At 33.8% G+C, this 22,254-nt stretch overlaps 1 protein-coding gene and 2 pseudogenes across 15 annotated transcripts; 1 reads left to right on the top strand and 2 right to left on the bottom strand.

Annotated features, from left to right (window-relative positions):
• Positions 1-1,777: 1,777 nt before the first annotated feature.
• On the bottom strand, positions 1,778-20,288 carry HCF164 (Thioredoxin superfamily protein). 15 transcript variants are annotated; one of them, XR_014345480.1, is made up of 6 exons: positions 19,906-20,288; positions 16,395-16,613; positions 14,194-14,297; positions 13,760-14,062; positions 2,138-2,237; positions 1,778-2,040 (listed from the first exon to the last, which is right to left on the bottom strand). XR_014345480.1 is itself a non-coding variant. In XM_082896626.1 (5 exons), exons 1-4 carry the CDS (start codon positions 20,077-20,079, stop codon positions 13,780-13,782), a joined length of 780 nt encoding a protein of 259 aa, XP_082752752.1. In that variant the 5' UTR covers positions 20,080-20,283; the 3' UTR covers positions 1,778-2,040; positions 13,760-13,779. The 15 variants fall into 15 exon arrangements, 6 of the variants coding, with proteins under 6 accessions (XP_082752752.1, XP_082752751.1, XP_082752769.1 ...); XR_014345470.1 differs by having other exon boundaries at positions 2,138-2,251; positions 19,906-20,283; XR_014345469.1 differs by having other exon boundaries at positions 2,138-2,251; positions 13,744-14,062; positions 19,906-20,240.
• Positions 7,651-7,983, bottom strand: LOC145822606 (subtilisin-like protease pseudogene; annotated as a pseudogene).
• LOC145822605 (subtilisin-like protease pseudogene) lies at positions 8,228-8,560 on the top strand (annotated as a pseudogene).
• Positions 20,289-22,254: the final 1,966 nt, after the last annotated feature.

Raw genomic sequence — 22,254 nt, 5'->3', positions numbered from 1 at the left:
CAAAACTCTAATCCACCCTATCAAAACTCACCATCATCATCAACATCATTGTTTTTTTTATTATTTTAAACCCTAAACCTTAGAAGAAAATTTGAACAAAATCAAATAATACAAATAAATACACCATTTTAGTGTTCTTTCACAAATATTAGTTTTAAAAAATATATATATCAATTTAAAATAAATTAAAAATAAGCTGCTACAAGTATGAAAACAAGAATTAATAATTTAAAAACCGATTCAGTTCACATTGGGCAAATAAATATTTTCTGTATTTTATTTTACTTTCTATTTGTTTTGGCAAATGCAGTATGAGGTATAGAAGCCGCGTTAGTTCACATTGGGCAGTCTTCTTAGGATGTGTTTTTCAAATTCCTTGCTTTCAAGAGGGGAACAAATTCATGCTCATGCCATAAAGATGTGTTTTTCAAATTCCTTGCTTTCAAGAGGGGAACAAATTCATGCTCATGCCATAAAGACCCAATTTGATGCGAATGCTTTTGTTAATATTTTCTGTATTTGAGAATTAGTAATTTAAAAGTTTTTGAAATAATTTAATTTTTTTAGTTTGTTTATTATTTATTATTTGGGTTTATCTTGAGGATAATTTGGGAAAAATAATAAGGCGTAATGAGAGTAAATTAAATTTTAAATAATTAAATAGGGTGTACTTAAAATGGGAGTACTTTATGATTTTTTTGGTGTAAATAGAATCCCCCAACTTTTTCCCTCACAAAAAAAAAATCAAAAAATTCTTTCCAAACAAAGCTAATTTAGCCAGCCCAAGGCCCATTTTGGCCAAAAAAAAGTCACCTCTTTTTTTTTTTTTTTTGAAATTTTTTGCCTTTAGTGATTTTTTTTTTTTCAAAATTATGTCAAAATCTTTTACTTTTCCAGTCTATCTTGTCGAGGCAAATCTATCAAGGTTTTTTTTTTTTTTTTTTGAAAAATTCCAAAAACAAATCACTAAAAGACAAAAATAAGCAAAAAAAATTGAGTATTTATTATGACTTATTTTTGTCTTTTCTGAATTTTCAATTTTTTTGTTCGTCTAATCGAGATGAATCTAGAAATTTAAATTTTAAAAAAAAAATTTATTAAAGACAAAAATAAGTCCAAAAAAAATTCTCAAAACACTCCTAAATTAGCCAAAAAAATTCTAAAAATCAAATTAAAAAAAGTTATTTTAAAACGAACCCAAAACCTTTACGTGTAGGGTCACATCACTTCTACTAGAGATGCATATTTTACATATTATAATAAATGCTTTGGTAGAGTTATTGATGAATAGGAATGGCAACGGGATGATATAGGACAAGATCAGGGATTACACTTCCCGTTTCCGATCCCTGGAGTCATAAAATTTCCCAACCCCGCCCCCAATTCCCGGCCGGGAACCCATCACCTCCTCCCACCCCCACCCCCACCCCCACCCCCGGCCCTTAGCGGGGATCGGATTTCCCCAACCCTGAAAAATCCCCGACCCCTCTTTTTTTCTTTTTCTTTTTGTTGAAGCTTGAAATTTTTTGCTGTATTTTCCTAGATTCTATTCCAACTGTACAAGGCAGTGGATATGGGAAACTTATTGTCCTTGCCTTAGAATGAATGTAACAGTTTGGAAGTTTACAAATGAATGTAATATTGTGCAGGTTGATGAATGAATGTAATCTTATGCAAGTTTGTAATGAATGCATCTTGTATTTGCCTTGTGCAGGTTGATGAATGAATGTATTCTTATGCAAGTTTGTAAGGAATGCAGCTTCGATTTGCTTTGGCATGAAGGAAACAAATTCATATAATACCATTCACTAAAATTAAGTCTTTTCCATAAAAACAACCTATTCCCATAAACTTACAAAATAATTCCCTAAGCATAATTTCCTAAGATCCATCCTTCATATCCACAATAACATAACAGCAAACTGTAGCATAACCATTTGCAACATCCACAAAAACATACTTTTATAACAATAAAACAACATTGTTTTCCCAAAAATCTGTTATAACCACAACTTTCATCGTCTCCTTCAACTTGAATTCCTGTTAAATAACAAAAGGAAAAAAAAAATAAAAAATAAATACTAATAATAAGATGTAAAAAATGTTAACAATTAAAACAAAAAAGATGGCAACTAACACATAAGTGCCACACAGTGAGTTGGTAGGTGGCGATGATTATTGTGAGGCCTCGCTCTCAAATGGTACTTGAGAGTTAACCGGTACTTGAGAGTCAACATCTGACAATTTTGACCTTTATAAAAATAACATCAAATGAATAAACTGAGGCAGCAAAATTGCACAAATTAAGGGAATGAGGCATAAATACTTTTGTTGGCTATTGAATACTGATAAAGAAAACAGTACATACACATCCTCCTCAAATACAGTACATACACTTCACAGATTTGCCATTCATTGAACAACAAAACTACATCCTTTCTAATCACCAACCATGTCCAAAGTTAAAACAAAAATTTATAAGTAGTTACTCACACAGCTGCCACATATATCTCTATACCTCCACATATGCACACACACGCACACACACACACACATATATATATAAAATAAATCACACAGATAGAGGCAGAGAACATGTATATAACAGCAAAAATGAACCGAGAAATAATTTGTTCCAAAAACATCACTAGCATGCTCAAATAACCACAGAACCACATCCAAATATTTAGTTTGGGTAATGATATCACCAAATTCAACACCTATTTTTAACAATTAATATATAAATGGGCAGCAAAACAACTTGCTTACCAAAGACATTCAACTTTAGAAACAAGGTCATAATATTAGACACACATTGTATCACAAAAGGAAAGATTCATCAGTTTTAATTAAGGGGTTTGAGCAGGTACTACAGAACATCAAAAAGTGATCTTTTTTTTTATCAGGATCAAAAGTGATCTAACCACTCCAAAATACCACTATGTCAACAACTTTGAAACAATAATGATGGCTATAGACTTCAAAGATCTAAAGAATTAGTACAAGTGGCGGTAGATCCAACTAAATTAAAAAATAAAAAATTAAAAATTAAAAAATAATCAACTTATATTGACTTTCATTATTGGATCTCCTTTACTGCCTTAAAAAGCAAACTTGTCATGCAATCAAGATAGAAAATTCAACCATTAATATTTGGTATAAAATAAATCTACAAAACAGATGCTCAGAAAGAGTAGAGGATTTGTGCCATGTCAATCATCCATCACTAGATTTTGCAGAAAGAAAAGAATATAGATAAGACAAAAAATAGAACTAATCACTCACTTTTGGACTAAGGCCAAAAACAAGGCATCTTCTTTGCATGATGTATACAATAAGTAGTGAAGAGGTAAACAAGATGTCCTCAAAGACTTCCTCAAAAACAAGACCATAATTATCATACTATTGGTTAAAAAGTTGGAAACCAAAATGAGAAGCCAGTGTCACAGTAGTAATGGCATTTGGGACTGCCCACGGGTGACTGTTAGTTGAACAAATAAATTAGATCATTTAACAATTACATAGCAGTGTTTGGGTGGCCTGGTGCACTCTAATGAATAACCAAAGCCTTTTGTAGTAAGGTGTTCTCCCACCAAATACAGTACATACACTTCACAGATTTGCCATTCATTGAACAACACAACTACATCCTTTCTAATCACCAACCACGTCCAAAGTTAAAACAAAAATTATAAGTAGTTACTCACACAGTTGCCACATGTATCTCTATACCTCTACATATGCACATATATATATATATATATAATAAATCACACAGATAGAGGCAGAGAACATGTATATAACTGCCAAAATGACCCGAGGAATAATTTGTTCCAAAAACATATATAAGTATAAGATTGTGATTAAGCTCATAACCTTAAAGCAAAGCAGAATTCAAACATTCAGATAAGAGTCAAAATCGATCAAACCATATAAAATCCATTCCATTTAAAAAATAAATAAAATCAAGAGCTAGGGTTTCACCAAACAGAAATGAAAGATTTAGGGAATAGCAGAAATCAGTGAGCTGAAAATGGTGAGAAGGAGAGGCAAATCGAAGAGTTGATAGAGGAGAGAGGCAAATCATACCAAAGAGAGTCGATTGGGGGGTGAAAATCAGAATGAACTTTGGTTCATCTTCGTATAGCGATTTGAGAGAGGGAGAGCTGGTGAGGGAGAAGGAAGACACCGGTGAGGGAGAAGGGAGACAGCGGTGAGAGAGGAGCGACGACAGTGAGGGAGGAGCAAGCGAGCGAGCGGTGAGGGAGCAGCAGCCGTGTGAGCATAGCAGAGAGAGGTGATGTGTCTATTTGAGTGTGAACCTAACCCTAAAATGAGTCAAAAAGATAGACACACACACACATATAGAGAGAGAGGGGGGATGATAGTAATTTTACTTCAGGGGGGAAACAGGGACAGGGAAGGGGAACGTATCACCGTCCCCAGCCCGAAAAATGTCGAGGATTGATTTTCAAATACCATCCCCAACCCGTCGGGGATATTTTTTGGGAAAAAATCGCTCTAATCGGGATCAAGGGGCCTGGTCCTCGTCGGGTCATATTCAAATTGCATCAATAGGGCTGTAAATGAATACTCGGTTCGGCTCATTAAGGGCTCAGCTCAGCTCGTTTAGAAAAAGAACTGAACTCGAATAAACTCAACTCGTTTATCTTTATTTAAATTATATAATAAATATATTATTATTTATATATAAATAATATTTTATTTAAATAATATTTGAAAAAATCTTATCGAATCGAGTTGAGTTGAATGCAAGTTTCATTAATATTAATGAACTAAGCGAAATTCAAACCCAACTTATTGAGCGGGGCTCAAATTCAACTTGACTCGGACAGTTTACAGTCCTATTGATAAGAAACCCTTGATCACAGTGCTTCTCTTTATCATATCACATCATTCAAAGAGCCCCATCACATCTTCCAAAGAGTCTCGTGGATAACTTATTTTCTCTCTTTAGCTCTTCTCTTTTCACTTTATTTTTCAAAATCAGAGAGCCTCTTTGTCTTCTCTCTCATTTATAGTTATCCACTGTCTCATCACTTCAATCAAAGATCCTTTCCCTCTCCTCTCTCTCATCTCACGCTTTTGGTGGTAGAAACGACGAAATGGTTTGAGTGAAGGTGACGTTGAGATCGCAGCAAAAATGGTGAATAGCCCTAGTTTTTGCTTTCTCTTTCTTTTGCAACACCATGGATTCCAATTACTTTTTTTTTTTTAATCTCTTTTCTTTCTTATTCTCCAGCAAGACTTACGAATTCCGGCAAACTATTATTTTAATCTCCTTCTCCAACACACAATGGATTGTCGGTAATTTTTTTTCCAGACAGCAAGTTGCCACCGAAATAATAGTAAAAGCTATTTTAAAAAAATTTAGCAACATTTTTATTGCCATCGCTAGTGCCTTTTGCGTTGGTAAATTGTTATCACTTAAAATTAATCTCACTAAAACAAAATTTTATTTGAGTCGTATATGCTTTTGCCATTGGGAAAAAAGTTTTTTAAAAAAAATTATTTACAACTATAATTGCACGCAATAAATTGTTGGCGAATTTTTTAGTCCCGTTCCTCTCCAGAGACACCATGGATGCTAACGAATTACTTTTTTTTCTTCTCCTCCTTCTCTGGCAACACCATGAATTCAGAAAAACTTTTTTATAATCTTTTTTTTTCCTCCCTATATGAGACGTTGAAACCAAATTAACAAAACCCTTCAATTAGCAGAAGATTGAAAATTAAAAATTTAAGAGAGGGAAAGAACGTAGTAGGTGAGTGGGTTTTCTATGAAAATCTCATATTTGAAATTAGAGAAAAACAATATATGAAAAAAAAAAAAAAAAACTGATGGAGATAAGAGAGCAAAGGTTATTGCTGATGCAAGAGACAAGAATTTAATTATTTAATACATTTGTTCCTCCAACTCATCAAGTTGATGTGGTGTACCAATTATTTTCTCCTGCTATATAATAGTCTAGTATGTTTCATTTTTTTCCTTTTGCAAAGCGAAACGAAAACTAACTGCTTACTCTTGCATGCAATTGCTTCGTGCGTGTCATCCTTCCTATTATTTTCGTATTGTTCTTAAATTATGCTACTGGAACTAACATGTCCAGTTATTCAATTTTTGTCAACAAAAATTCAACAATCTCTCTAACTTTCTAACGAAGCAAAAAGGTTGAATAAGAGAATATTTTATACCTACAAGGTATTGAGAGGTTTCACTGCACGGTTGACGGAGGAAGAAATTGATTATATTACTCGCACTACTGGAGTCCTATATAGTCCTATATGTGATGAAAGACGAAGCAATTATGTGCCCTCATACGACTCGATCACCAGAATTTTTGAGTCTCAAAATAAATTTTGGCATAAGTTCAAAGTCCAACTTTGCTGAAAATGTGGTCATTGGTTTAGTGGACTTTGGCATATGGTTAGAAGTCAATGATGTAGGACTTGGGTTAGTACCTGTTAGAGCATCTCCAAGGGGATAGTTAAACAAGGCTTGTTAGGTATTTTAACCAATGTAAGTCTAATTTTGAGCTCCAATGGGTTAGCTATTGGGCTAGCTACTTTACCATCCTATTTTTTTTTATGGCTACAATTGAATAGCCCCAGAGGCTCTCCAAACAATTATGTATGTATATATTTTAGATTTTTTGTATATTTATGTCTTGGATTTGGGATTTTATATATTTTATATATATGTTTGTGTATGTAGCAATTTTATATGTTCTTTCAATTCTGTTTAATGAATTACGGAATAACTTATTTTGTATTTTGTATTTTTTTTTCTCCTCATTCTACATGTTTTGTATGTTTGTATGGGAAAATTTATTATTATTGCAAATTTATATTAGTAAAATATCACCAATTAGTATTTTTTTATTTTAAAAATTAATTTAGTTTAAATGATTAGCTAAAATAAAGAGCGTGGTTGGATAACACAATAGCTAAAGTAATTAGGTAAAATAAAGAGTGTACTTTTTTTGTACTTTAGCTAGTGAAAAGTAGAGTGTCGTTAGAGTTGCTCTTAGTTGAAAGTGCTCTTTTGAAAATGGAGAGGAGTTCAACTCAAGCTTGTACAACAGAAAATTGGTTGGTGCTAGATACTTCACTGTGGTTCTGAAAATCTCAAATCTGATAAGGTCATTAACCATTTTGGTAGAGATTACCAGTCACCACAAGATGGAACTGGTCATGGCACTCATATGGCTTCTATAGCTGCTGGTGCCCTTTTCGAACATGCCAATCTTTTCGGATTTGTAAAGAGCACTACCAAGGAAATTGCATCTAATGCACGGATAGCCATGTATAAGGCAGGTGTGTTAGATTAATGCTCTAAATCTAATATATTGGTTGCTATGGAAAGTGCCATAAAAGATAAAATTCAATTATTATCACTCTGAATAGGAGAAATTGAAACTCCATATTACACAAACGACATTGCTAGAAGTGGGTTTGCTGCTATGATGAAAGGGATATTTGTAATTTGCACTGATGGCAATGATGGTCCATTATCTAAGTCGGTGGTGAATACGGCCCCATGGTCAACTATTTTTAGTGCAGGATCTATTGATCATTTTTTCTCGACAGATGATGTGGAAAAGTATTTGTCCTCATAACATTCGAGGCTTACAAGGAAAAACTAGTGTAAACTAGTCCATTTCTGAGCACGAGATCTACCAAGAAAGAACGATCAATAGATCTGACACCCACAGTAGTTAACCATGGGTTTGTCTTCACTATTGACTTAGACAATGGACCATCATTGCCGACAACGCAAATCATGAATATCCCTTTCATCATAACAGGAAGCCCACCTCTAGTAATGGCGTTTGTGTAATATGGAGTTTCAGTTTCTCCTATTGAGAGTCGTAATATTTGGACTCCATCTTTTATGGCACTTTCCATGGCAACCAATATATCAGAATTAGACCACCAATCTAACACACATGCCTTATACATGGCTATTCGTGCGTTGGATGCAGTTACCTTGGCAGTGCGCTCTACAAATCCGAAAAGGTTGGCATGTTCAACAAGGACACCAACATGTCACGGACTGGACGCTTGTACCACTCGTGGAGTTAGTTTTTTTGGAGGATGACAAGCGCCCAGTCCGCGACATGTTGGTGTCCTTGTTGAACATGCCAACCTTTTCGGATTTGTAGAGCGCACTGCCAAGGTAACTGCATCCAACGCACGAATAGCCATGTATAAGGCATGTGTGTTAGATTGGTGCTCTAATTCTGATATATTGGTTGCCATGGAAAGTGCCATAAAAGATGGAGTCCAAATATTACGACTCTCAATAGGAGAAACTGAAACTCCATATTACACAAACGCCGTTACTAGAGGTGGGCTTCCTGTTATGATGAAAGGGATATTCATGATTTGCGTTGTCGGCAATGATGGTCCATTGTCTAAGTCAATAGTGAAGACAAACCCATGGTTAACTACTGTGGGTGTCAGATCTATTGATCGTTCTTTCTTGGTAGATCTCGTGCTCATAAATGGACTAGTTTACACTAGTTTTTCCTTGTAAGCCTCGAATGTTATGAGGACAAATACTTTTCCACATCATCTGTCGAGAAAAAATGATCAATAGATCCTGCACTCAAAATAGTTGACCATGAGGCCGTATTCACCACCGACTTAGATAATGGCCCTGTTTGGTAGAGCTGTGGAAAAGTACTTATAGCTTATGCCTCAACAGCTTATAGCTTATAACTTTCAGCTTAAGCTGATTTCCAGCTTATTCTTAAAGCATCTCCTGCTCCACTCAAAGAATAAGCTGATTTCTGACTTCCAAAAAGCTATAAGCTATAAGCTATAAGCTAAACTAAACACATCAAAATAGCTTAAATTAAGCTGAAAGCTAAAATAAGCTGTAATTAAGCTCTGCCAAATAGGCACAATGGATCATCATTGCCAGCAGTGCAAATTACAAATATCCCTTTCATCATTGCAGCAAACCCACTTCTAGCAATGTCGTTTGTGTAATATGGAGTTTCAATTTCTCCTATTCAGAGTGATAATAATTGAATTTTATCTTTTATGGCACTTTCCATAGCAACCAATATATTAGATTTAGAGCATTAATCTAACACACCTGCCTTATACATGGCTATCCGTGCGATAGATGCAATTTCCTTGGTAGTGCTCTTTACAAATCCGAAAAGATTGGCATGTTCGAAAAGGGCACCAGCAGCTATAGAAGCCATATGAGTGCCATGACCAGTTCCATCTTGTGGTGACTGGTAATCTCTTCCAAAATGGTTAATGACCTTATCAGATTTGAGATTTTCAGAACCACGGTGAAGTATCTAGCACCAACCAATTTTCTGTTGTACAAGCTTGAGTTGAACTCCTCTCCATTTTCAAGAGAGCACTTTCAACTAAGAGCAACTCCAACGACACTCTACTTTTCACTAGCTAAAGTACAAAAAAAGTACACTCTTTATTTTACCTAATTACTTTAGCTATTGTGTTATCCAACCACGCTCTTTATTTTAGCTAATCATTTAAACTAAATTAATTTTTAAAATAAAAAAATACTAATTGTTGATATTTTACTAATATAAATTTGCAATAATAATAAATTTTCCCATACAAACATACAAAACATGTAGAATGAGGAGAAAAAAAAATACAAAATACAAAATAAGTTATTCCGTAATTCATTAAACAGAATTGAAAGAACATATAAAATTGCTACATACACACACATATATATAAAATATATAAAATTCCAAATCCAAGACATAAATATACAAAAAATCTAAAATATATACATACATAATTGTTTGGAGAGCCTCTGGGGCTCTTCAATTGTAGCCATAAAAAAAATAGGATGGTAAAGTAGCTAGCCCAATAGCTAACCCATTGGAGCTCAAAATTAGACTTACATTGGTTAAAATACCTAACAAGCCTTGTTTAACTATCCCCTTGGAGATGCTCTAACAGGTACTAACCCAAGTCCTACATCATTGACTTCTAACCATATGCCAAAGTCCACTAAACCAATGACCACATTTTCAGCAAAGATGGACTTTGAACTTATGCCAAAATTTATTTTGAGACTCAAAAATTCTGGTGATCGAGTCGTATGAGGGCACATAATTGCTTCGTCTTTCATCACATATAGGACTCCAGTAGTGCGAGTAATATAATCAATTTCTTCCTCCGTCAACCGTGCAGTGAAACCTCTCAATACCTTGTAGGTATAAAATATTCTCTTATTCAACCTTTTTGCTTCGTTAGAAAGTTAGAGAGATTGTTGAATTTTTGTTGACAAAAATTGAATAACTGGACATGTTAGTTCCAGTAGCATAATTTAAGAACAATACGAAAATAATAGGAAGGATGACACGCACGAAGCAATTGCATGCAAGAGTAAGCAGTTAGTTTTCGTTTCGCTTTGCAAAAGGAAAAAAATGAAACATGCTAGACTATTATATAGCAGGAGAAAATAATTGGTACACCACATCAACTTGATGAGTTGGAGGAACAAATGTATTAAATAATTAAATTCTTGTCTCTTGCATCAGCAATAACCTTTGCTCTCTTATCTCCATCAGTTTTTTTTTTTTTTTTTTTTCATATATTGTTTTTCTCTAATTTCAAATATGAGATTTTCATAGAAAACCCACTCACCTACTACGTTCTTTCCCTCTCTTAAATTTTTAATTTTCAATCTTCTGCTAATTGAAGGGTTTTGTTAATTTGGTTTCAACGTCTCATATAGGGAGGGAAAAAAAAGATTATAAAAAAAGTTTTTCTGAATTCATGGTGTTGCCAGAGAAGGAGGAGAAGAAAAAAAAGTAGTTCGTTAGAATCCATGGTGTCTCTGGAGAGGAACGGGACTAAAAAATTCGCCAACAATTTATTGCGTGCAATTATAGTTGTAAATAATTTTTTTTAAAAAACTTTTTTCCCAATGGCAAAAGCATATACGACTCAAATAAAATTGTTTTAGTGAGATTAATTTTAAGTGATAACAATTTACCAACGCAAAAGGCACTAGCGATGGCAATAAAAATGTTGCTAAATTTTTTTAAAATAGCTTTTACTATTATTTCGGTGGCAACTTGTTGTCTGGAAAAAAAATTACCGACAATCCATTGTCTTCATATTACTTGATTACCAAAATTTTTGGGCCTCAAAATAAATTTTGGCTTAGGGTCAAAATCTAACTTTACTGAAAATGTGATTATTTGCTTAGTGGACTTTGGCATATGGCCAGAAGTTGAAAACTTCAATGATGTAGGACTTAGGTTAGTTGGATTAGTTGGAATTGTTCCTGTGAAAAGGGAGAGGAGTTCAATTCAAGCTTGTGTAGCAAAAAATTAGTTGTTGCTATATACTTTACTGTGGTGTCTGAAAATTTCAAATCTTATAAAGTTATGAACCATTTTGGTAGAGATTACCAGTCACCACGGGATGAAACTAGTCATGACACTCATATAATTTCTATAACTACTTGTCATGTACCGACTCATTGGAGATGCAAATTTTACACCAAGCACCTTGCAAGCGCATTAGTTTGTAAGCAGCAAGGCAGGCAAGGTAGATCCTTGTCGCATCGCCTGGATTGGTCCTTGGGCATAATGCACAGGGTACGTAGTACCACTCGTGGAGGCGGCTTGTTAGGAAGATGACAAATGCCGAGTATCACATCTAGGACTCCAATAGCATGAGTAATATACTCAATTTCTTCCTCCATCAACCATGCAGCAAAACCTCTCAATACCTTATAGGTATAAAATATTCTCTCATTCAACCATTTTGCTTCATTAAAAAGTTGAGAGATTGTTGAATTTTTATCGACAAAATTAAATAACTGGACTTGTTAGTTTCAGTAGTAGAATTGAAGAAGAATAAAAAAATAATAAGAAGGATGACGTACAAAGCCATTGCATGCAAGAATAGAAAGCTAGTTTTCGTTTTCCTTAGCAAAAGAAAAAAAAAAAATGGAAAGCTAGGTGTAGAAATAAATCACACTAGACTAGACTATTATATAGCAAGAGAAAATAATTGGTATAACAAGTACACAACGTCAATTTGATGGGTTGGAGTGACAAATGTACTAAATAATTAAATTATTGTCTCTTGTATCCGCAAAAACCTTCTCTCCCCTATCTCCGCCAACTTTTTTCCTTTTTCATTTAGTCGTTTCCTCTAATTTCAAATATGAGATTTCCATAGAAAATCCATTCACCTACTACTACATTCTTTCTCTCTTAGATTTTTAATTTTCAATCTCCGACTAATTGAAGGGTTTTGTTAAGATGATTTCAATGTCTCTGGTAGGGAGAAAAACAAATTACAAAAAAAAGTTCGTTAGAATTCATAGTGTTGCCGGAGAAGGAGGAGAAGAAAAAATAAATAAATAAATAGTACGTCCAAATCCATGGTGTCTTCAAAGAGGAATGAGACTAAAAAAATTCGCCGACAGTCCATTGTGTGTAATTATAGTTGTAAATAATTTATTTTTTTTTTTTTGGTGTAAATTTTACAAAAAATTTTTCAGATGGCAAAAGCTTATACAACTCAAATAAAATTTTATTTTAGTGACATTGATTTTAAGCAACAACTTACCAATGCAACAAGCACTAGCGATAGCTATAAAAATGTTGCTAATTTTATTTTAAACGGTTTTTACCAGTTTTTCATTAGCAACTTGCTGTCTGAAAAAGTTTAATTTACCATCTCTAATAATCGGTGACAACATGCATGCCAACTCAAAAAGTTTTTGCAACCACATTAATGTTGTCTCTAATTTTGCCGTTACCATGCCATCTCAAAAAGTTTTCGCAACAACAAATACACTTTGCGACAGCACCTTGCTAACTCAAAAACCCTCTTATTAGTAGTGATTCTCCATGAGAGGCTAGGCACTTTCTTTAGGGTTGAGATGAAATCCTAGCCAAGTAACTAGGATTATGTATTGTAGTTAGTTTTGATTTGATTTGGACATGTATAACTTTGAGAGTTTTATTCAATAATTTTTTATTCTAATTATATGTTAGATTTCTATGAATGCATGTTATACAACTGTTTTGTTTGCGTGTCTATTGAAATCAAGAGACAAGGTCATGTTAAGAGGAGACGAGTCGTGCCGCAACCCTAACTTAGTGTGGACGATCAAAACTAAATTGCCCTTGCAATATGTCACCTTTCCTAGAAACTATTTCCTTTCCTGGAAAAACAACAAACCCATCTTCACTTATTGGGATTCTGGCGACTAGCAAAGAGTTCAACTAGGTAGGGCTGATGAATGACGGGCTAATTGCCAAAATGGGTTAAAGATAACCTCACATAGCAAAGTAGAAAATCAAATTCACAATAAGCCATGGCTATGAGACTATGACATCACAGCCTATGCATAACCTAGTCCCTTGTTTTAACTTTTACCCTTGTTACTTCACAGTCTACACATAATTTGTAGCTTTGGACTAGTTGAATTCTTCATAAAAATTAGATGAGAATTTTAAGTTCTAACATCCCCAAGGGCCCAATTTATCTCTATAGTAAGCACTATTATCCCTACACTAGTTGGATGCAATGGCTTAAAAGATCAGGACCAGGCTCTTTTTGACCATGGAATGCACAAGTTTTTTCAACAAGGTTGCAAGAATGTTGACAGTATTAAGTAAACTTAAAATTAAACAAAAGGAAATGATCAAAAAAATTGTGACAGGTGAATATCGCAAGGTTACGTTTTACCTTAGACCATACTCACATTTGGAAATAAAGAAATGTCTAGCCATGACTTCTTGGATCAACAACTTGGTGCGCTTTCCTGGCTTCAGCACTTGAATACTGTCCCACAACACGGGCATGAGGTATGGATGCTTCTCCACGGGCAATGGCATCCACGTTCTCAAGAAAATACTGTCTTGGAAGCCTGCCCACAACATTTCCCTCCTCATTCCCATTTTTGTCCAAGAATGCAAAATGTGGGATACCTTCGACACCGAACTCATCAAGTTCCTGTTCCCACTTTGTGTTGTCAACATTCAACATCACAAAATTCACACGGTCCCTGAATTAGACAGTAGTATTGGAGTCAATTTTTCAAGAGCGATGTGAAGCTTGCCAACTATTAGCTAGAAAAAGCTGATAAAAACAAAGTACAATGAATATAGGGCGAGAAAAGAATAGCAAGAAAAGTACTTGTACTGCTGTTCAACTTTGTACACGTCTGGAGCTAATTCTCGACATACTTCACACCAATCTGCATAAAACTCCACAACAGTGGGCTTCCCATTGGAGAGAGCCTGAACAACCAGCACAAAAATAGTTACAAAGCAATAATCACACAGACAATGATACAATGAGGGTGCTTGGTTTGGCTTAATTTGAACAGATTATAGCTTTTGGCTTCTAAAAAGCTACTGCAGAGTGTTTGGTTAAGCTTAAGGCCAACAGCTTCAGCTTCTATAGATTTTTTTCTTACATAAATTCGTCCAAAATCAGAAGCGGCTGGGAGCCGCTTCCGCAAGTGGATTATGCGGAGGGGGGTGTTGAAATTACTTAAATGCCCTTCACTAATTTGAAGTATTACCAAATTGCCATTATATAAACCACAAAGATCACTGTTCATTCTCTGAGAGAGTGGCAATTTCCGGCGTGATAGAGAGGCGATTTTCGGCGTTATGAACCGGAGCTCTCTCTCTCTCTCTGGCGTTGTTCTCTGGCTATGCTGTGAAACACATCGCGATGTGAAACCCTAGCGTGGCGATCAACGGCGTGACGATGCAAAACCCTAACCCTTCTTCTCCTCTCCAACGTTGCAATCACGATTGCGATCAACCCTATCTCTCTCTCTCTCTCTCTCTCTCTCTCTCTCTCTCTCTCTTCGAGATCAACCCTAGCTCTCTCTCTATGTTCACTCCGGTTTTGCAGAGAGCTGCTGGTGGTGGGATGAGAAGAAGGGAGCGGTTGGCGGTGGCTAGGGCTGTCGGCGGTAGCTAGGGTTTGGTATTTGTAATGAATTAATAAATTAAAAAAACTTAACAATTTTTATATTATTAATCTTTATTAATTGTAATGAATTAATAATAAATTAAAAAATTAACAATTTTTATATTATTAATTTGTATTATAATGAAAAAAAATAATCACAATTTTTAATTAATTGATATTGTAATGAAAAAAATAAATCACAATTTTTATATTAATTGGCATGTAATAAAAAAAATGAAGAAAATGAAATAGGTTAACAATTTTTATATCTAATAAGGGCAAAAAGGACATTATACAACAAAAAACTATTTTACAGCTTATTAAACAAACACTACTCAGCAACTTAAATCTATAATTTAACAGTTATACCAAACAGGTTAACAGCTTCTGATTAAATCTATAAGTGAGTTGGCTTTTTGGCTTTTTGGCTTTTTGACTATTTTAGCCTGGGACTAAGAAGCCTCGTTTGGGATGGGCTTTTTGGTTTTGACTTTTTGTGAGAGAGAGAGTAATGATTATGGATTAGATGTGATGTTTTGTCTTATTGGGCTAAAAACTTATTTTGTCTTTTTGTGACTAAAATAACCCCAAACCAAACCCAACCCAACCCTTCTTCCCAAACGAGTGCTAAGTTATAAGCTATAATCTATTTTATCAGCCGCACCAAACGCTCCCAATATGAAGGCAAGGTAAGAACATTCACTCATCACCTGTTACAAAGCTGGAAAGCATAAATTATTATTTATTTGTTTTTACAGAGAGGAAGGAAGACCAAGGATGATTGGTGCATGAAAAAGTTAAAAACAAAATACTCTTCCTGGTGTGTCTTTGACATCAAAAAATAAGGTTGTAATAACGACACGTACATGTGATAATTTGGTCCTAGCTAGTGGAACAAGAAAGACATGGATCTATATTCAATACACAATCAAAGGATTTGAAGAATTCTCCTTGCTTTGTTTTCGCTCCGCTCGTGCGTGGCACTCCCTACTCGTGGAGCAGCATACCGAAAAAAGAAAGGTTCTGTAATACAGAAGTCTACAAAAACGAAGTAACAAAAAATTCTACAAACTAGTCGTGTTGTGCCCTGCCTAGCCATAAAAATTGTACAAAGACTAGTGACTATTTAATTTCTGCTCAAACACAAGCCTACAATCTAACCTATGATAGATAATGAAGTCATGACCCCACTACCATTATGTCTAAAAATAACAAACATTTTAATCCTTTTCTTTCCAAAATACTCCCTATTATTTTATTAAACACAATATATAAGTTAACAATATCTAGAATTTTCATCCAACCCTTCAATCATGCTCATCCAATGCACATATCACAAATACAAGTACAATATACCAAGTAACCAAGAATAACATAAATTTGAGCCATAGAGTGAATAACAAGCAAACCTCTTCATATGGTAATGCCATAGCAGATAGGTCCTTCAAAGAAACACCTAAATCTAGTCGTGTTGATAAGAAAAGTCCCACTGCTGCAAGGGTAGAAACCACAGCTATCTGTTTGTTAAAATTTTTGCTTGGATATTCTGGAGATCCATCATTAATGGAGGAATCTGCAGCTTGCTTTGTGTCATCATTGGCTGAACTGGGCTCATCAAGCAGCTTTTCCTGCACTAAGATGTGAATTTTTAGGCATAAAACATATAACTGACTAAATGCACTCAGGAAGAGGAATATCACAACCATAACAATAACAAACTTTGCGAAATGACAATGCACAAATTCAATCCATTTCTAGGTCAAGTGGCATGCACAGTGAAATAAAAAATCAGAATCACATTTGTTGGGGGTGTTTGTTTGGGCTTTTTTAAGTCAATTTATAACTTTTAGCTTTCGAAAAGTTATTTTGAATTGTTTGGTTAAACTTATTTCAAATAATTTTTTATTCTAACAAATTTTAACTCAAAAAAACTGATTCTGAGAAGCTGTTCACCCCTAATTTCTGATTATCAACTTCTACTATAAACATGTTAATTTACGATTATACTCTTAGATTTTTTATTTTTATTTTTTTTTTTAAAATAGAAAAAGGCCCAAATGGACTATAGATTATTATTATTATTTTTTTATAAGAAATGTAGACAATTAGTGAATAATAAAAAATAAAAGTTAATTAAAAAAGTTACTTCACAGCTTATTTAACAAACATTACTCAACAACTTAAATCTATAATCCAACAACTACACCAAACAGATTAACAACTTCTTATTAAAATCATAATCTATAATCTGTTAAGATATAATCTATAATCTGTTTTAACATTACACCCAACGGGGCCAATCAGGTGATAGATTGAAATAGTAAGACCTCATACTACCAATCAAAAATTTTGTATTTAGCACAGGGGGGCACTTCATTTTATCTTCAGTTCAGACTTTAGAAAATCTTGTTTCCATACCCTAGAGTTCTATGGAACTCTATGATTTTTTAAGCTTTTACAAAGGTCTGGACATATAGTACAAATTGTAGAATAAACACCACCCTTGGGTCCTGATAGAGAATGACCAACAATTCAATGAATGAAACAACCCCAGGTAAGCACAGACTTCCTTGAAGACATGATTGAATAAAGTCAATGAACCAATGAGAGATTTGTACAACAAGAGCATGCCATGAATTTAAAACATATCTATTCATACATGGAGTCATGGACCACAATAAGAGATCAGGAGGACTGAGAGCAAAGGCTACAACTCGGCTGTTTCAGTTGTTGCCAAACCACTTTCAACAAGTGGGTTCAAAAGGTCACCAAAAGGAGCAAAGCAAAGGAAAAACCGGGTTAATTGTTCTACTGTATTTTTTATTTTTTTGTTTGTAAGGCAGTGGTGGTAACTAACAATAAACCTCTGGAAGCAAACAGTAATGAATCCTAGTTTCTAGTTACTTGTCTAGCATGGTTTTGATAGTTCACTCCGGCTACTATTATTATTTTAAACTCCTTCACCCTCTGATTTGGTCTACTTGCACAATACAGCACAACACAACTCCATTGACATCCCGACTATGAGTCCGGATCCTCTATCATGGTTCCTTGCAGTATTATTATTTTAAACTCCTTCACCCTCTGATTTGGTCTACTTGCACAATACAGCACAACACAACTCCATTGACATCCTGACTATGAGTCCGGATCCTCTGTCATGGTTCCCTGCAGTACCCCAAAACGTCGTTTTGGAGCCAAAACAAAAACAAAAACAAAAAAGGAAAGAGAGAGAGAGAGAGAGAAACAAAAACAAAAACAAAAACAAAAGAAAGGAAGGAGACAGAGAAGGAAAGCATAGTTTTGGGTCTTCTTTGGAGAGAAGGATTTGTTGGGTTTCTTCTGATCAATCCTCAAGGCTTTCATGGAAGCAAAGATCTTCCAATTCTTCTCATTGGCTTCATCCATCTCTATCTGTTGTTGTTTGCACTCTTCACTACAGAATGGAGTGTCCCCTCTGCAATTCAAAAACCATACAAATTTAGAATAACCCCCAAAACAAAGATGAAAATTTTGTAAGAAAACAAAAAAATCAATCCTTTTTGGTTGCAGAGAAAATATAATGATAATAGATCAATTTAAAATTTGGAGTTTGAATTTCCCATATTGAGAGCAAACTCTTTTGGGTCCAATCAATTTTTTATTTTTATTTTTATTTTTTTTTTTTTTTTTGCGTTTATCAATTTTCAGAGACCAAAATAAGAAACATTCACTATAAATTTTCCCTTTCATTTGACTTAGTTTTCTCCGCATCCAAACGCAGTGAACCGAAAATAAGACGGCAAAATCTCATCCTTTTCCGATTCTATCCTAAACCCATCTCCAACTAGTAAGCCCATATTTTGTAGAGCAAAAAGAATTGGACTTTCCCCAAACATATATAGAATTTTCCGTGATTAAACAAAATTTTTCCAAAAAATTCAACCTTCCCATAAAAAACAGAGAGAAAAACATAAAACAGGTTCTCAAATTCAAAAGAGGGGAGCGAGAGAGAGAGAAAAAGAGACAAACCTGTACATGAAGATGTCTTTGTTAGCAAACACTTCACATGATACCCTCGCCCGCAACCACCACACACCAAAATCTCTCCCTCCAGCAGTGAAGGCAGGGCGACGTCGAGGGTTTCGTGATGAGAGGGAAGGGGGTCTCGTTGATATCGATTTCAAAGGACCTGGGTCAGAAATTGGTACCGGGTTTGGGTAATCTGCGAACTCCATTGTTAAAGAGGAAAAAAATTTCGATCCTTCTGCTCTCTTCTTCTTCTACCCCTTCTCTTTCTCCTTCTCCGATGTGGCCAGATCACGTCTTCCCATTTGGCCAGCGAAGCCATCTCCGGCGTCCTCTCTTCTTCTTCCTCCTCCTCCATTCCTCCTTCTCTCTTTCTCTCGCCTCTCTGGTTGTTAGGGTTTGGTTCTCAAACATTTGAGAGAGAAAAAAAAGGAAAAAAAAAAGAAGACTTCCGGACTCTTCAAGACTATCATATCAGTTTACAACATCACTTGCTTCACCTTCACCAAATTTGTCTAACCCTTAAAACAACTCATCAGAGAAAACTTTCAAGCAAACATAGTCTCTTGTTAAACCAAATTTAAAACAAATCACAACTAAGAGATTTAAACAATGATGAATCATGCTAAACCTGCTGTTAGACCCAAATTACAACAACAATACCCACTTCCTTCTATATCAAAAAACAAACGGAGGTTAAAAAAACAATGATGAATCAGGTTAATGAGCAGAGAAATTACTAAGCATTGGCTATTACACCTTCTGTTAGACGCAAATTCAGACAATACCCAATCCATTCTACACAAAAAAAAATGAGAGGCAAAACCCATAAAACAGGACAGGATTTGAAAATTGGGTGATCAACAATAGAGGTAAAACCACAGAGAGAATCAACAAAGGAAAGAACAGTACCGTTTCGGAGGAGTCGGCGGGATTGGGGTTTGTTTGGCAGAAAATTATTTGACATCTACGAGTTCTGTTCAGGGAGCGTACCGAGGGTTTTATCAATTGCAGGGATTGATGAGTCACAAAGCTATACGGCCGGAATTTATGGAGACCGATAGGGTTTAAGACCACCCGAGCCATGAAAAAGCTTTGGTTTCGTCTGCGTTTGGAAGAGAGCCAAATGGTGAGTTTAAATAGATAGAAAAATGTTCCAGACCCTTTTCTTTTTGTTTTTTTTTTTCACCCCATCCCCCTTGATCCCTCTTAACATGATTGATTGGCGCCTTTTTTTTTCTTTTTTTTCTTTTTTTTCTTTTTTTTTTTAATTTTATCACCACTCGCCACGTTTATGTAGAGTGATAGGGGTATCAAAGACCTAAATAGATAATGGAGGCCTAATCGTTGTAATACGTGTGCGCTTGCAGTTGCAGATAAGATCTCCGTTGGTTGTCTTCACTTCGCTGGCATATGGCTTAGTTTTGAAAATTCCAATTAAAAATTTTCCAAATTTATAATTAAACATATAATCTATACTTCTATACTAACTAAAATGAGATTTTTAACTCTCAAGATTTGTGAGAGTTTCAATATATCAATGTTAATTTTTTTATTTTTTATTTTTAAAAAAAAAATTAACTTCAGTATTTATTAATTTCTCTCAACTCACAAGACTTTTTGATTTCTCTTATAATTACTGTAATACTTTTTCCAAAACAAATAATTTCTATATTAAAAAAATTTTAAAACAAATATAAATATCTATATCTATATCTATCTATTTATTTATATCTATCTCTAACTCACAAGTTTTGTGGGAGTTCCAATATCTGAACCTTAATTTCTTAATTTTTTTGATTTTTTTTTAAAAAAAAAAACTTAATACTTTTTAAATTCTTCCAAGTCTTTTAAACTTCTCCAATACACACACTCTTTTTAACTTTTTACATACCTATGGCAAACAGTGAGTCTCCTTTTTGTTTTCTCCTTCTTGACTTCTCAATTCTACACTTTTAATTTCAATGACCACGTATGCAAACAGTAAGTCTTCTTTTTGTTTTCTCTTTCTTGACTTTTCCTTTTGTTTACTGCTTTAATATTGTAGTTAGATAGTATAAAAATATTTGTGATTTGTCTAGCGAATAAAAAATTATAATTTAATTTTTTAATATGATTGAAGTTAGATAAATATAAACCCTCACAAAAAAGAAAAATGTGATTATAATTAGTTGAATGATTCTTTTTTTTTAATGTAATTGTAGTTAGTTTTAATAGTTCTTTTTTTTTTCATTTATTTATTTTATTATAGAAAAAATGTAATGTGATTGTAGTTTGTTCAATGACTCTTTTTTTTAATATGATTGTTGTATTTAGTTCAATGGTTTTTTTTAATGTTATTTAATCTTTTTATTTACTATTTTAATTTTATTTTTGATTTTTTAATATGATTGAAGTTAGATAAATATATACCCTCACAAAGAGAAAAATGTGATTATAATTAGTTGAATGATTCTTTTTTTTTTAATGTAATTGTAGTTAGTTTAATAATTCTTTTTATTCATTTATTTATTTTATTATGGGAAAAATGTGATGTGATTGTAGTTTGTTCAATGACTCTTTTTTTTAATATGATTGTTGTAGTTAGTTCAATGATTTTTTTTAATGTTATTTAATCTTTTTATTTACTATTTTAATTTATTTTTAATATGATTGAAGTTAGATAAATATAAACACTCACAAAAAAAAATGTTATTATAGTTAGTTCAATAGTTTTTTTTTTTTAATGTGATTGTACTTAGTCAATGATTCTTTTTTTCATTTATTTATTTTTTTTATTATGGGAAAAATATGATGTGATTGTAGTTTGTTCAATGGTTCTTTTTTTTAATGTGATTTAATATTTTATTTACTGTTTTAATGGTTTTTCTTTACAATTATTTATAAAAAAAAAATTATTGTAGTTAGGTAGCAGAAAAATATTTGTGATTTGATTTTTTTTTATTTGATTTTTAAAGTACCAATTATTGATAATGATTAGATTGTATTTTGAAAAAAAAAAATTGTAATTGATTTTCTTAACTCACTGTATTTTTTGAAAAAAAAAATATTATGTTTTTTTAACTATCAATTTACTTAATTTGTGATTTGATTTTTAACTCACTGTGTTTTTTGAAAAACAAAATGGATTGTACTTGTGGGGATGTATTTTCTGAATACCAACACGTGGCATGGTGACACTGACGTGTCAGCCTAGGTGCCACGTGTCTTGGTAGTTATGCCGAGGTTATCTTTGGCGAGGCCGAGGTGATCTCCGAAGAT

The sequence above is a fragment of the Camellia sinensis genome, chromosome 1, assembly GCF_055761805.1.
Source record: "Camellia sinensis isolate YWXY chromosome 1, ASM5576180v1, whole genome shotgun sequence".
NCBI classification, from domain to species: Eukaryota; Viridiplantae; Streptophyta; class Magnoliopsida; order Ericales; family Theaceae; genus Camellia; species Camellia sinensis.
Note: the sequence above shows the minus strand (reverse complement) of the source record. Positions and strands in the feature narration are given on the sequence as shown.